The sequence below is a fragment of the Mustela nigripes genome, chromosome 12, assembly GCF_022355385.1.
Source record: "Mustela nigripes isolate SB6536 chromosome 12, MUSNIG.SB6536, whole genome shotgun sequence".
Classification (NCBI taxonomy): domain Eukaryota; kingdom Metazoa; phylum Chordata; class Mammalia; order Carnivora; family Mustelidae; genus Mustela; species Mustela nigripes.
Window position 1 is genome coordinate 20,953,838 of NC_081568.1, and position 16,901 is coordinate 20,970,738.

Below are 16,901 nucleotides of genomic sequence, written 5' to 3' on the forward strand. Positions count from 1 at the left end.
CCATTACATGTTGCAAAGTGAAAAAAAAGAAAAATAATTTTTAATCCAAATAACTGTGTAATGATTCTTTTTGGCAAATAATGACAATACCCCATCTTTATTCTTGTGTATGCAAGTGGAATCTCTGTCTTGGTCTGCTTGTTTGGGCTGCCATGAAAATCACTGCAGCCTGGATGGTTTCAATAACAGAAATTTATTTTCTCACAGTCCTGGAGACTGGAAGTCTGAGATCAAGGTGCCAGCTTAGCAGGTTTTTGATGAGAGCTCTCTTTCTGGCCTGCAGACATCTTTGCTACCTTCTCACATTGCCTTTCCTTTGAGTGTGTGCAAGGAGAGAGAGAGAGACCGTGATCTCTCTGGTGTCTCTCCTTTGAAGGACATTAATCCTCTCCAATCAAAGCCCCAACCTTAGGATCTCATTTAACATTCATTGCTTCCTTAGAAGCTCCATCACTAAATATAGCCATATTGGGGGCTAGGGCTTCAGATGAACATTTGGTCCATTGCAATCCTCACTGGAAGAAAAGGAAGACAGTACTTCACTTTTATTTTCTATATTTAAATAGACACAATAAAATTATATATGATTCTTAACATCTATCTACTTTTTCTTTAAAGAAGTATCTAAATAACTTGTTAAAATTTCTTTCTGTGAAATTTGTGCAGTAGCTGTCATTTATAAAATACCATAGTAGTGCCAAAAATGAACATACTCTGCATTTGCTTAAAGTTACTTTAGAGGTCTCTTATATATTAGGGGGACTTTGTAAGAGGACTTTGTGACTCTTGTACAATCTCATTTTATCTCAATAATGTTAAAGTTGAAAAATCACAAAGTATAATTTATCCAACCAAAATATCCTGCCTGAGATTAAAAGAGGAAAAATATAATCAATGAGACAATTATTGTGATTCCCTTTATGCTAACCCAGAACAATTTCATTTTCATTCTTCATGTTTTATTTAGTAATATATTTCCATTCTATTCTTGAATATAACTCAGTATCAGCATAATTATGAATCCAGGGAAGAACTTTCCATATATATATATTCATTATATATCCAGTATATAAATTAAAGCATATATTAAAACTTTTCCTATGACATATGACTTTCATAATAAGAACAACTTCAGAAGTCAACGATTAGATCACTGTGAGTGTTTTGGTAAGGGTAGATGAACATGTGACCAAGAGGATTTATGAGGGTTTGCATAAAAAAAAGTTGGTGCGAGGGAATTAATATAATGTTATCTGCCATTTTGAAGAGGAGATACATTTTTAAAGTTTATAATAATTGTATTTACCTGCCCAGGTTTTGCATTTTCACAAACAAATGTTTCATAGTACATGGCAAATTCCGGAGCATGGTCATTTATATCTAGAATTCTGATGAAGACAGGGATGTGGCTACTTTGTTTTGAGTTATCTGCAACGAGAACACGAGTAAGACTTCAGGCTCATTTCCAGAGAAGCGGTGATACCACTCACCCCATTTGTAACTTAGCAACTGATCATTTCTGTGGTATTCACTTTCTCAATTGGATTGCTGATGAATAGTTGAGCTTTCTTACATGGTCCAGATGGAAAGCATGATTAAAAAGAGGAGAATATGACTGAGAATGAAGTGTTATTTGTCAGACATAATTTTCCTAGACTAATTATTTTTAGGAGGTTAGACTGTATTTCTATCCTAGAGTAAGGCGTAAAAGAATATCAAGTTTAAAAAGTAGATATTCGATAGTCATTAAAATAATACAAGTATCCAACACAGTCTGATGTTGCTAATGATAAAATCATTCAAGAAATAGAGTCTACTTAATGTTATTATTTTACCACTTTGATGTTCAGGTGGATTATTTCCCACTCACTTATTTCTGTGGCTGTAATGGTGATGTTGTGCCAAGGAGATGATTCCCGATCGAGGGGTTTCAAAGTGAAAATAGAGCCATTTTCGGAGTGAATGCTAAAAATCCGGTCCATATCAGTATGCCGATCAATAGTGTATCTGGCAGAAAAGAGATTCATGAATCTAGGCATTAAGATTCTTAATTCATCTGCTATTTCTTAATGTTATAGGCAATTTAAGCAATGTTCTCATAGAGTCATGACCAGTAAAATGCTGACAACTTTCAAGAATTTTTGTTTAATATAATTGTCATTTACACGGTTTGATATATTTGGCCTTTTCCATCATTACTCTTCTATGATTATATGTACTTTAGAGTTATTATTTATACTCCTGAGTCCTTGTGGCAACCTTTAAGTGAGTTTTTAATTGTCACTTGATTTGCTTAACCTATCTTAGACCTGTTGCAGTGCCTGAAACATAGTAATCAGTCATATTAAATTTGATAGAGTCAATTGCATTAGATAAATTAAAATTATGCTAAAAAACATAAGAACATGTGTCCACGGAGTCCTTATGACTGTAAGTGAATAGAGAGAAGCTGCTGTAAAGTACATTGCTCTTGAATGGCCCTCTATTCAAGGAACATCTCAGATGAATCAAAGGTTATCCTCCAATCTATTCCTCTGAGCTATTGCAGATAAAAATGAAATGACATATTACACAGAGTTTTATAACTCTTTTCTTCAAGGCTAGCTATGGACGATGTCATCATAAACTTTGTATCACTCCGTGGTTGGCAAAATAATGCCTCCCCACCTCCCCCAAAGGATGCCCACCTCCTAATCCCTGAAACCTGGGACTCTGTTACTTTACCTGGTGAAAGTAACTTTGTAGATGTGATTAAGTTTAAAGTCACCGAGAAGGGAGATTATTCTGGATTATCTAGATAGGCCTAAACTAATCATATGAACCATTTAAAGTGCAAGAAAAATGCAGATATGGGGTCTCAAGAAATAAGACAGGAGGAAAAAAAGAGATTTAAAGTATGAAAAGGACTTAACCTCTCACTGCTGGTTTGAGGACAGCGGAAAGGGACCGCATGCCAAAGAATACAGGTGGCCTCTAGAAACTCAGAATGAACCTTGAGCTGATAGCAAGAAAATTAGAATTTCAGACCTACAGCTGCAAAGAACTGAAATCTGCTAATAACTTGAGTGAGCAAGGAAACGATTTATCTCCTACAGTTTCCAGACAGGAATGTGGCCCTGTCCACACAAACACCATGACTTCAGTCCGGTGAGACTCATCCCAGTTCTCTGACCTATAAAACGGTAAGACAATAAATTTGAGTTGCTTTAAACAGCAAGTTTATGGTAATTTTTAATGACAGCAATGGAAGGCTGCAGTATACTATAAGAAAGATCTTTTAAAAATCCAGCTTATAATAAAATCCTTTCATTATGTCAGGCCGGATTAGGCTATACTAACACTTTATGTCTGTTTGAGATTTCTGCTGAGTGTCTAATTAAGCCGTATAGGAAAACAAGTTTTTCTTAAACATTACTGTTCAAATGAATTACATTAGGATCTTGTTAAGAACAGATTCTGATTCAATAGGTCTGGTGTTGGAGCTGGATTTTTATTTCTAACAAACATCCTAGGCCAATAGCATGTTATACGCCTATGGACAAAGCTTACACAGTAAGGTCATATACAATGGAATAAACTGATTAGAGTAAACACAGAAAAAGGAAAAAAAAAAGGAGAAAACTAACAGACTAAACAGCATCTGGTATAGTTCTCATTTTTCTAGGTATCTTATTAACTTCAGTTAGCAAATGAACTCCTTTTTGATCTGGTGAATCGGGAAATTACAACTCCCATTAGAAATGTAATATATTCAGTATCAGGCACTGACTTTGACAAACATGTGAGTAATAGGTATTGAGCAGCCAATGTTATAAACATGAAATATTTGTAATTTAAAAAAATAATGGATGAAAATCTATTTATCTAAATTCTTTGATTTTTGTTTGTTTGTTTGTTTGTTTGCCTTGGTTGTTCTAATAAAGAATCCATGACTTAGTCTATTGTTATAAGAACTATACTGAAATTAAGAGATCCATTAGTAAACTCAGCTTTCCAAAATAATTGTAATAGCTTAACATCACGGGGTTTGCCTGATTTATTTTCTGCTAAACTTTATCAAAAGAGTTTCTCAGACTGACAGCATTTCAAAGTGAGTATTTGAGCATGTGGGCAAAATATATACATATACTGGATTTTTAAAAAATATTTTATTTATTTATTAGCAGAGAGAAAAAGAACAAGAAGAGGGAGCAGTGGACATAGGGAGAAGCAGACTCTCTCCCGAGGAGGGAGCCTGACGCAGGGTTCGATCCCACTGGGATCATGACCTGAGCTTAAGGCAGACACTTAACCAACTGAGGCACACAGGCGCCCGTATATAATTTATCTCAAATATGGAATAGCTAAAAGCTTTACATAGTTGGTTTTAGGTTCCTTTCTGTACCTAGTCTCAAAATATAAAACCAGACCCTTCACCTTTTTGTCCTTTGGAAGGGTTGTGCGGTGGGCAATAGAGCCAGAGAAGAATGGTGGTATCTTCTCACTTTTTCAATAATCATAATTGTAATTTTCCTACATGGTGCTATGAGAGGTGTTATGGGGAGATTTTTGATATTTTGTCAAATTATTGATTATATGATTTATGGTCACTGCTGAAAAGTAGCTGTACTTCTGGTGTGGGAACTCCTAAAGAGATAGAAGATAACTAGAAGCTAGATACAAAAATAAATATATAAAATACACATGGTGTATATGTGTATCTCCTACAAGCAAAGTTTATATCAGGTTTTAACCAGCAATTCATTCCAGACAAGGATCTGAAAGCTTATTAAAAAAATAACTATTAATGTACTAAAATTGAGGATGGCAGTCATGTTAAATTTTCTCTTCTAAATCTCTATTGCTTAATAAATGCTGACATGGAAAAAAGTACAGTGCTTCTTCCTATCTCTAGGTGTCAAGCCTCATACAATTTTAGTTCCTAACATGGGCTAGGAAAGCCAGTAGAACATTTTTAAATATTGTTTTACTTACATAATTAAATACTTTACCAAATTCTGCTAATGAATAAAACAAACCTAACATGAACACAAAGAAAGCAGTGCAAAAAATATATATATATACATATACATATATATATACATATATATATACATATACAAAAAATATATATACATATATATACATATATACATGTATATATACATACATACATATATACATATATACATATACATATGTATATACATATATGCATATATATACATATACATACATATATACATATACATATACATATATACATACATATATATACACAACATATATGTATATATATATATATATATATATATACAATTCAACCACATCTATGTATTGAATGGAATTCAATTTATAATATTTGCCTAAATATATTTCTTTTGATTGTTGGAGAAGTCAGTAGCTAGCCATTATCTGCTATGGCTAATCAGACATTGGATTTTTTTCCTACTGTTAGCATTAAAGATCAAAATGAAAAATAAAATTCCTTTGTACTCATTGTTACTTGCCATGGAGATTTGCATGGGGCTTTCTATGATTGAGGAATAGGTAACAATTTTAACTTTATGCAAGTGCAGCTTTGACATGCTTGGAGTTTATGTGGTATCAGAATAAGTTTCTGGCTATCCTATTTGTAGATTCAATTTTGAAAAATACCACCTTCCAAGTGAAGAATTCATGGTGAAGAACCACTTTGACAATTTAGAAATGGCTCACTATAACACTAACACTGAACACTTCCAGGTATATATTCAGAAATTTGCCCTAGTGCAAATGATGTCTCACAATTTGTCAAAGCCCAGTGATAACTGTCTTTTATTCAGCAATCCACATTCTGTTTTCACCACAGAATGGGACATTCTGGTTTACCTATTAGTAATAAGAACACTGGATTACTGCAGATGACCAGAAAGAGCTTGATAAACAGCACAGGACAAAGCTATTTTCATATTCCAGCAGATGGCCTATTAAAACAACACTATTTTATTCATCTCCTTACATTTAATTTCGATCAGTTAAACAAAAAGAAGGCTGCTGGCATAACTTCTTAAGTGAAACAAGATCTTCAGAAACAGCAAATAAATGCAAAACAGCACAAGAGAACTGACCCTGTGGAAGCTGAACTCTGCTTCAGTTTGTTTGCTTTTCATTTTTCATGTTCTACTGTTAAGAATCCAACACATATCAGATCCCTGTATTTTCATCCATCACAATAAAACACGTCAATTAAATTACAAACACCAGAACAAATCAGTAGTATGCAGAAATGTGTCAGGGCTAGTACTTCTCTTCCTTTACTGAATGCCACGTACATCTTCTACTCACTAAATCAGTATTATTAGGCTATTAATTTGCTCTTTCCTTTCCAGCTACTGCATTCCAGAAATGTGTTTTCTAACTATGAACAATGAAACTTTCATTGATCTTCAAAAAGAGAATGTGACTATATAGTACTTGAGCAAATAGTTCAAATCTTTTTTTTCCAAATATTAATGGCATGATTTTAAAATAAATGAATATTATTTTACTCTCTCTAATAAAATCAAAGTATTAGAATATTAGAGAAACACACACACACACATCCATTTATTCACTCATTTCAGCTTAGGGTGGAATCATGTACATTTATTGAAGCATAGAAGCGTTTCTTTCCAGCAAGTTTTTTGTGTACTTACTTCTCAGTTTGACTGCAGTAGAAAAGATTTCTTCTAAAATTTGCTGAACTTTAAATATGTTGAGCATTAAATAGGTGTGAAATGAGACAACATGTTCTTTCAGAACCTGTAAAGCTATAATCAGCCCCATAACTTGGGAAATCCATGATTACTAATGAGGTGAAGCAGAGCTGACAACAGCTGCTAATTGTAATCATAATCTCATGTTGCAAGCGGCAGATGTATTTCAGAAAATATGTTTGATGAACAGATTTACTGGTGGGTGAGAAATAGTTCCTAAGATTTCCCTGGAAAATATTTCTGCATGTTGCTTATCGTAGCCCATTTCTGCTGTGGGGATCAATCCTCCTTCTAAATTCTATAGGAGCTAATGAAAGTGCCACATATTACATGTTGTCTTCTTGTTGAATTATTGCTAGATTCTCACAGTGTAGTAAGATATCTAAAGGTTTTGTGTGCGTGCGTGTGTGTGTGTGTGTGTGTGTGTGTGTATTTCTTTATATAAACAGGAACCAGCCTGTCCTTATCCTGAGGAAATTGCAGATATAGGAAGGGATATACCTGTATAGGAAGGGACTGGGTGGATTATGTATCCATATCTATTTCTATATCTGTATCTATATCTAACTCATATACATATATATGTATATATATACATTATATATATGATATATAAAGACAGACTGCAACTAAATTTCCAGCAATCATGTATCCCCTACACAATAGTGTGTTATTTATACAATAGAAGTTTATTGAGGTTAATGGCATTATCAAATATTTACAATTAATAAAAATACATAAGCCTATATGTATATTATAAGGATCTCTACTTACTAAAGTTGGTTAGGTGATTGATAAATGGAAACTTTCAATACCTGATAAAAATAGAGTAAAATACCACTGAAGTATCAATTGAGAGAACAATTTAATAGATGTCTTCTTCACTGCAAAACTTCTTATGCAAGTGACCAAATTATATAACTAAAAATATGTTTTAAAAATATTTTGAATGTCCCTTTTTAGCAACTGTAAAATAACAAGGAATGGATTTACTAATCCCCCCCCACACACACATGCACGTGCATACACACACACACACACACCCCACTAACACTAAACGAAATATATGAAACTAAATGGAAATTATTTTTGAAGGATTACACACCAGCGAACAATGACCATAATCCCAGAGAAAAGAGAAAGATAGGTTGTGATCCATAAAACTTCCTAGTTTGCTGCCAGGGAGAGGTTCCAGACAATAATGCAGGAAATGAGATCCCAGAGGGAGTCTGTCAATCCCCTGCGTTCAAGCTGGTAGTCCATGTCGAGGACAAAGTCTAGAATTTGAAAGGCTGAGTAATTCATGGGAGAGAGCTCCACAAAGCGGGAACTACTGAAATTTGAAGAAAATATAACTTAAGTTTTCAGCTAAGTTCTGATCAGAACATATTTGGATACAGCTAAAGTGAAACAATAGAAGTAATCAATCACAAGGATTAGGAGGGAGCAAAACTGTGAACTGGCATGTTACTGGGAATAGTTCTGTTTCCACCAACCGAAGAGGAGAAATTCGTACCTCGTGGGGCTTTGGTAGACTACTCAGGAAGGTCTTACTTGATTTATGGGGCAAAATTAGGTCTAGAAAAAAGGGCTGCTAATAAAGCACAAAAGCCAGGTCCAAAAGATTAAGATGTTGTGAGTAATTTAAACACACATCTGAGGGATGCCTGGACGGCTCAGTTAAGCGATTGAGCATCTGCCTTTGGCTCAGGTCATGATCCCAGGATCCTGCTCAGCAGGGTGTTTGCTTCTCCCTCTGCCCCTCCTCCTCCCCCTGCTTGTGCGGACTCTCTCTCTCTCTCCTATCTTTCTCTCTCACTCATGCTCTCTCTCAAATAAATAAAAAAAATTAAACACATCTGAATGCAACTCAAGAGTATATATGAAGATGCAAAGCTAAAAAAAAAAAAAAAGTAAATGCAGAGCTACTTAACACTAAACACAGTAAAACCACAGTGTTTTGTCATCAAGTCAAAAATTACAGGCATGCAAAAAACAAGAAAATATGACTTCCAGGAAAAATCTGTCAATCGAAAACAACCTAGAGAGAACTCCTCCAGAGAAGAGATTATAATCTACGAAATGAAAAAATACTCTAGATGGAATTAAAGCAGGTTAGATATTGAAAGAAAAAAAGATTAGTAAACATGAAGATGAAGATGAATGGGAATGATTTAGAATGGCTAAAAGGGAAAAAAGAAGATAAACAGCACCAATGCACTGTATTGCACATATAGGAGACCTAGCATATTTATAATTAAATGCCCTTAAAGAGAAGAATATAGGGCAAAAAATATTAAAGGGACTTGCTGGAAACTTTTCCAAGTTTGAGGAAAGCCATAAAAATCACAGATTCAGGAAGCTTTATAAACTTCAAGTACAAAATAATTGAAGCATATTATAGAAAGTTACATCATAATCCAAATCGCTAAAACCAGTGACAGAAGCTAAGAGCATCCTGTGACACAACTGACAGGAAGAGAAAAATAAACATTAAGGACAATGCAAAATTTTTATTGTATTGGTACAAAAACCCAACAACACATGTAAAGGTGTACCTAGAGGGAAATTTATTTATCACTAAAATGCACATACGAGAACAATCGCAGGTCTCAAATCAATGACCTCGGTTTCTGACTCAAAGACATAGACAAGAAGAGCAAATGAAACTCAATGTAAGCAGAAAAAAAGAATGAAGATCGGAGTAAAAAAGAGAAAAAAAAACTACTGAAAAACCAATATAACTTGTTCCTTGAGAAAATCAATCAACTAAAAAGTCTAGTCACGCTGGCCCACACACAAAAAAGAAAGTAGCTACAAATTAACAATATCACTAATGGCTATCATTACTAGAGTATCAAAAGGATAATATAAATATCATGAACAACTTTTTTCAACTGTGATGAAACTCAAAAATTCCCTGAAAGATGAAGAAAAGGGGGAAAAAAAGCCAAACCAGGTCATGCAAGAATAAAAAAACCTGAAGAGCCTTACAGCTACTAAGGAAACAGAATTTGTAGCTATAACTCATATAAAAAAGATAATGCAGTCCTTTGCCTTTATTTTTTTTTTTTTTTAAAGATTTTATTTATTTATTCGACAGAGAGAGATCACAAGTAGGCAGAGAGGAAGGCAGAGAGAGAGGAGGAAGCAGGCTCCCTGCTGAGCAGAGAGCCCGATGCGGGACTCGATCCCAGGACCCTGAGATCATGACCTGAGCCGAAGGCAGCGGCTTAACCCACTGAGCCACCCAGGCGCCCAGTCCTTTGCCTTTAAATTCTGCCAAATGTTTAAGGAAAAATAACATCAATTCTACGCAAACTCTTCAAAAAAATTAAAAGAGCCTCTTATACTTATGGCTGCATTGTGTGACAGTATTACCGTGACACCAAACCCAAACAGACATTACATGAAAACCAAACTGTAAACTAATGTCCCCGTAAAAATAGGTGCAAAATTATTTTTAGACTTCAGTAAACTGAATTCAACAGTGTATAATGATTATAGTATAATGTGGCTAAGTGGCCTTTATCCCAATAATAAGAGCTTGTTCAATATTTAAAAAATAAATCAAATAATACATCATGTTACTATATGGCCATCTCAGTAAACACAGAGAATACCATTTGACAAAATCCAAACTCTGTTCCTGATAAAAATACTTAGAACAAAAGGAATAGAATAAAATTGACCCTGCAGATGGCATCACACTGAATGATGAAAGACTAAATGATTTCATCATAAGACAAGGTAGAAGGTTAAGGATATCTGCTCTTATTACTTCTTCTTAATATCATTTTGGAGGTTTTTGCCAGTGCAATAAAGCAATAAAGAGAAATATAAAAAACATTTTTTGTAGACATAAAAAAACACAAAACACAGCTGAAAAAAATCCCTCTATAAACAGAGAAAATATATTCTTTGGGTTAATAGATTCAGTTCATTAGGATGGCATCAATTCTGCACACATTACTCTACACACTTAACACAACTCAAATCAAAATTCTAGCAGACTCTTTTGTAGCAGTTTATATATGAAAATAAAAAGGACCTAGAATTACCAAACAAACTTAGAAAAGAAAAAAAAAGTTAAATGACAAATAATATTTAATTTCAAGACTTTTTTTAAAATTTTTTTTTATTTTTTATAAACATATATTTTTATCCCCAGGGGTACAGGTCTGTGAATCACCAGGTTTACACACTTCACAGCACTCACCAAAGCACATACCCTCCCCAATGTCCATAATCCCACCCCCTAAAGGTACAGAAAACTGTGATTTTGCAAACATAGATAAATACATAATTGGAATAGAAGAGAGAGTCCAGACTTAGACCCATATATACGTGTGCAATTGAATTTTAACAACAGTGGGAAGGCTATTCAGTGACAAGAACAGTTTTTGCAACTCATGATGCTAGAAACGTTGGGGATCCATATACTAAAAACCGAAAGAACTTTGATCCATACCTCATACAATAGAAAATTAGCTTAAAATCATAGATGTAAATATAATACTGAAAACAGTAATCTTCCAGAAGAAAACATGGAATAAGAATTTTGGACTCAGGCAGATGTTTGGTATATAAGGCACTAAAAACTCATCCATAAATTAAAAGTTAATAAATTAGATTTCATCAAAATTGAGAGTTTTGAAAGTTTATGGGAATGTAAATACAGGGCACTAAGTGAGAGAAAATATTTGTAATCACATATCTGATAAAGGACTTGTATCCATTGTGCAAAGTGGTGCGTGTGTAGGTATGTGTGTGTATGTATCTCCAAATCAATAATAAGGAAGTAACACAGTAAAATCTAAGCAAGTAGTGAATAAATACTTCATCAGAGAACACATATGAGTGGCACATTAAGCATACAGAAAATGTTCAACATCGTTGGTCACATGCCAATAAGATACTATTATACACCTATTAGAATGGCTGTGATTAAAAAGGCTGACTTTTTATGGTCCAATCATAACTCTAATAGTTATTTACTCAAGAAAAGTGAAAACATGTTAACTATGCAAATTCTGATGCACAAATGTTTGTATATATACTTAAATACAAATGTATATAAAGGTATTGCAATATCCAAGTATTTGAAACAACTTAAAATTGATCAGTGAGCAGATAAGCAAATTGTGGCATCTCTGAACAATGAAATACTTTTCAGCAGTTGGAGGGATAAACTATTAATGCACATAACAACATGGAAATATCTCAATATGGTTATGTAAGTAAAACAAGTTAGACAACAGAGAATACTTTATGATTGTGTTTGTACAAATTCAAGAAAGCCCAATCTAATCTAATCTAATCTAATCTATATTGACAGAAACCTGATCAGTGTTTGCCTGGGGGCTGGAGGATGGGTTTTAGGAAGTTTAGGAGGGAGGTATTAAAAAGCACATGAGCAAACTTTGGGGGGTAAGATATATGGTCATTATCTTGATTTTGCTGATGTTTTAGTGGGCATATGAATATACAAAAGTTGATCAAATCATACAAATTAAAGTTGTGTCATTTATTGTTAGTCAGTAATACCTCAATACATTTGTTTAAAAAGGATAAAAAGACTGTAATATTCTAAGTTAACATGTCTATAGTTGGAGCTTATGAAATTCCCTATTGTGGGCAATAGGAAAAATGAAGGGAAACTAGACCAAATTCTGAGGGACAAAAACCATGTTTTGCCTTTGCATAATTTTGTCCCTGAGGGATCTGCCTTGTATAACTGAAGTCAGTCCAATTAGTCTACAAATGAGGAACATTATATTAATTATCTCTAATTAGTAAACAGGTCATTAAGAAAGAAGGGTATGTCTGCCAAAGAACTGGCTATGCATTCGGATCAGCAATAGTTTGAATCCTCAGTCTGTTTATTTGTGTACTGCGTGTCCTTTAACCCTTCGCATCTCAATGTATTCTTGTATAAAATTTGGGTGGTAACAGTTATACCTGCCTAATAAAGTTATGGTAAGGCTTAACTGAGCTAATAAATATAAATCTCTTTAGACTCTCTAGCTTATAGCAAGTGCTCAATAAATGGTAACAGTAATTTTACAGAGGAAGGGATAGGCAAAATGTTTGATGGTCTGGTATCATGAATTTAATGCCACAGTTGCGTATAGCTATATCCATCTTCACCCACCCAGCCTATCCATTTATAACTATCTTTGCATTCCCTTTAAGAACCACACGTAGTAATCACTTAAGATTCCGGAATATTTGAAAGTTTTGAAAAGGTTAATACAATTTTAAACTCGGGGAAAGTATTACACTATACTTCACAATACCATATTAATTTTAATGTTTGCAATTCTCAAATATCGTTTTTTTCTTTACTAATTCTCTGTTACTATTAGAATATAATTGACATACTATTTTTTCCCAAAATTTTAATAAATGGTATGCTGAGTAACTGTTTTTAAAGGAGAAACCAGTATTGCACTGTATGTTAACTGACTAGAATTTAAATAAAAAGTTGAAAAAACTTAGTGTATAAACAAACAAAAAAGATTTTTCAACATTTTCAAATTACCTCTTCGTAACATTTCTAGAACAATGTTTTTCTGATTTATTTGTTTAGATCACTTATTATTGGACTACAATTTCTCCAAGAAAGACAGTGAGATAAGAATCACAGTAGCTAAAGGATTAAAGTCATGGACTCTGGAGCCAGATGGCCTGATTCTCAAACCCAGCTTTGCCACCCACTAATTGTTTGGCAGGTTATTTAAATGCTTGGTACCTTAATCTAAAACCTGCAGACAGGTATAATAATCGCATCTACCTTGTAAAGTGATGAGTCAAATGCAATAAAATCACTTAGAAGGCAGTCCAGCTAAGAGTCGTTATGGAAGTGTTTAGTCTTGTTACTGTACTTGATCATACATAGTACAGCATCATTTTTTCCACACATGCTTATAAATAGTGAAAAGATGATTATTTTTCTGCAGACTTACAAAATACTTACTTTATTAAATTGTTCATGGCATCTGGGTCATACGCTGTGACCTGTCCGATAATGCTGCCTTCCTTCACATCTTCATCTACTTCTATCAAGTAGAAAAGTTTACTGAACACAGGAGGCTCATCTACATCTTCCACAGCTATTTTGACCACGGCTGTGTCTTTGAAGGGTCCCAGATGTAGGAATCGTGGATCAGGGTGAGTGTTACTTGCATCCACTCTTAAAGTGTACAGCATTTTGTTTTCAAAATCTAAATTCTGAAGTTAAATAAGAAAAATTAGTATAATATAGCAGACATGACAATGGAAGACAATATTAAATGTAAAAACAGGCTCTGTTAATGGTACCAGTAACTATGGTTAAAAAACTTCCCCAATTATTGCTTTTTAGGTATATCAAATAAATCAGTAATTTTTTATTTTGTCTTATACTTATTCGTAGAGGGTAACTGAATATAATGGTATGTACATTAAGATCAATTCCCACGTGATAATGCATTTCACATTTTGATGGTTACAGGCAAAATGTATTATCTAATGGACATATAGATTATTTATTGTTATTATCAAAGTTAAACAAAGTTAAAATGAGAGAAAATATAGAAAAAAAGTAGAGATGCAGCAAACTATTCATATAAATTGCTTCCTTAGTTCCAACATATCTAAAACTGTTATTTTAGAAAGAACACTGAACACTACGGAAAGCAAGATATGAATGAAAACAGAAAAATCAATAAGTCTGAATTTAATCCACATTTCTCTGGATTGTAGTATGTAAAGTTTCATAATATTCTCTCCCACTGCATCCAACATAAAAAAAACATGCAGCATCTTCAGGTTTCATCAACTTAAAGAGGCTAATTTAAATACTTTGAAAAGTACATGAAATAAAGTTATGGCTGCATGCCTATTTTTTGGGCCACAGAAAATGTAAAATAAGTACTTTTGAGGCTATCCAATCCTAATTGGGTCATCTACTATAAGCAGTTAAGGTTTTGTATCACTTTTTAAGTGTCAGTGATGAAGTTGGTTTACTTATTTGAGATGAAATCACAACCATACCCACTTCTATGAAAACTGGACAGTGTGTAAAGGATGGGAAAAATAAATCCTAGGCTCTTCTTCCCTTAACTGAAAAGCAAAAATAAACTGTAAGCGCTCAATGAAAAAATGAAGACAGCGTAAAGAAACCTGTTTGACAGTTATAATCCCTTCCTGTGTATCCTGGTCAGTGATGACATCAAACATGTCTGCGCCATCTCCTTCAGCAATCCTGTATTCCATCTCAGCATTTTCCCCCACATCAGGGTCATTGGCTTTTATCCTTCCAAGATGGGTTCCAAGAGGTACAGACTCGGGAGAATTAAATTGATACGTACCTGAAAATTAAATCAGAGATGTTTTGACATTTTGTCTTTAGATAACAAAAGTCTTCTTTCCTCTGCCTTTTTTACTTCAGTACATTAACTTTAAATTGGGAGAGGTTCTCATCGTATTGAATTGGAATTGTAAACTGTCAAAAATTATAGGTTTATTAAGTTGGAAAAATAATTCATAAAGGCAGAACACTGTCATTATGTAAATGAGAAATGTAAGTTCAGGATTAAGTGAATGCTCCAAGGTTATTTAGAAAGTAGATGGTAGACATGTTATTAGATTCCAGAACTTTTGCTCCAGAGGGCAAGAAAAACTGACTATTTACTACATATCTAGAGCCTTCGATATTATCATTCTATATTTTTACCTGTATTTTTCTTTAAATTACTTTAAAAACATGGACTTATTTTTATATCCTAAGTCAGGGATAGAACGTTAAATCCATTCACAGGAACTTTCCTTCCTTCCTGCCTCTCTCCCTCCCTTCCTTCCTTTTTTGACTCTTAAGGCCTTTAAGTGGTATATGAATGTTTCTATTTCCTACAGTTTTCAGCCAGTCATTATATTGCATTGTGCTGTCCTTGAAAGGATTTTAGTTTGTGAGTTTTTATTCAAAAGACAGTGAGCAAAAGTTACAAGAAGAGTTAATGAAAGTTAGAATTGTTTTTAAACATTTTTAAAAATTTCTTTTCAGCGTAACAGAATTCATTGTTTATGCACCACACCCAGTGCTTCATGCAATACGTGCCCTCCATAATACCCACCATGTTTTTAAACATTTAATATGTGCTGAACTCTGTATAAGGAAAGGCTCTCTATATTAATTAATTTAATTCTAAACCTAGTCCTCATAAGGCCAAGGTAGTAGGTACACGATCTTCAAGCATAGGGCTCAAGATCATCCTATGAAATTGAGAAATGCAGGATTAATAACTAAGTCTCTCTGACTTCAAAGTCTATACTCTTTCCAATTTTCTTGGTGATAAAGAAGGACTTCCAAATCCAACTGCCTGCATTGGAATTCTTATTACTGGGCAAGTTCAATTCTCTAACCCTTGATTTCTATAAGAATAGGGTGATAATGTCAAGAATTAGCTCACAGAGTTTTTTTTTTTTTTTTTTTTAATGAGAATTAAATGAAATTATGTCCTTAATATATTTACTCCATGGCTAGTTCTTAAATGTTTTTATTACTGCCATAATAGTTCTAAACCTTTTGCTAAGATATAATAGATCATGGAATTATAGAGTGACAAACCATGTAAGAATTCAAGTCATACTTTTTCAGTTTATATTTAAGGAAACTGAATGCGAAGTATATTTACGATCATTAAGCTTATTATTTATATTCTTAGCAAACTTTTTAAAAAACATTTTTCGGATGTATATGTCAAACATCCAAAGTTGAATCATCAAATGTTTTAAATGTGGATAGTTTGGAAAATACTCTCATGTATTGGATTCAGTATCATAAATTTAAATTTGAGACCCTTTCATTGAACAATTCAAAAATAGGGCCCTTTATATTTTTATTCACTGCAAAAAGGAAACATTCCCAGCAAAGGATTAGAATCTGTTTTTATGGGAACTCATGGCATGGAAAGCATCTATGGTTTAACATACATGCCTAAAATGGTGGTGACTAAAGGGGTATTGACTAATTTAATCTTTATAAATATGTAACACATATTAGCAAACTTTAACATGTCTTGATGACATCAGAACTAAGATATGCCATAATTCGATGAGCCATTTGGAAAAACAAATCCTGCCAATTAAACCCGAATTGCCATGATTTTGATATAGTATCGGATTTCAGAGACTTTAAAACAT

General features: G+C 33.5%; 1 protein-coding gene across 2 annotated transcripts in view; it reads right to left on the bottom strand.

Moving 5' to 3' along the window:
• Positions 1 to 16,901, bottom strand: part of CDH9 (cadherin 9) — a 95,097-nt gene that overhangs the window by 8,646 nt on the left and 69,550 nt on the right. For both annotated transcript variants that reach the window (XM_059416476.1, XM_059416477.1), the window contains 4 exons: positions 14,883 to 15,070; positions 13,696 to 13,949; positions 1,871 to 2,007; positions 1,307 to 1,428 (listed from right to left, as the gene is read on the bottom strand). In XM_059416476.1, coding sequence (XP_059272459.1) covers positions 1,307 to 1,428; positions 1,871 to 2,007; positions 13,696 to 13,949; positions 14,883 to 15,070 — 701 coding nt within the window. The remainder of the gene's footprint in view (positions 1 to 1,306; positions 1,429 to 1,870; positions 2,008 to 13,695; positions 13,950 to 14,882; positions 15,071 to 16,901) is intronic.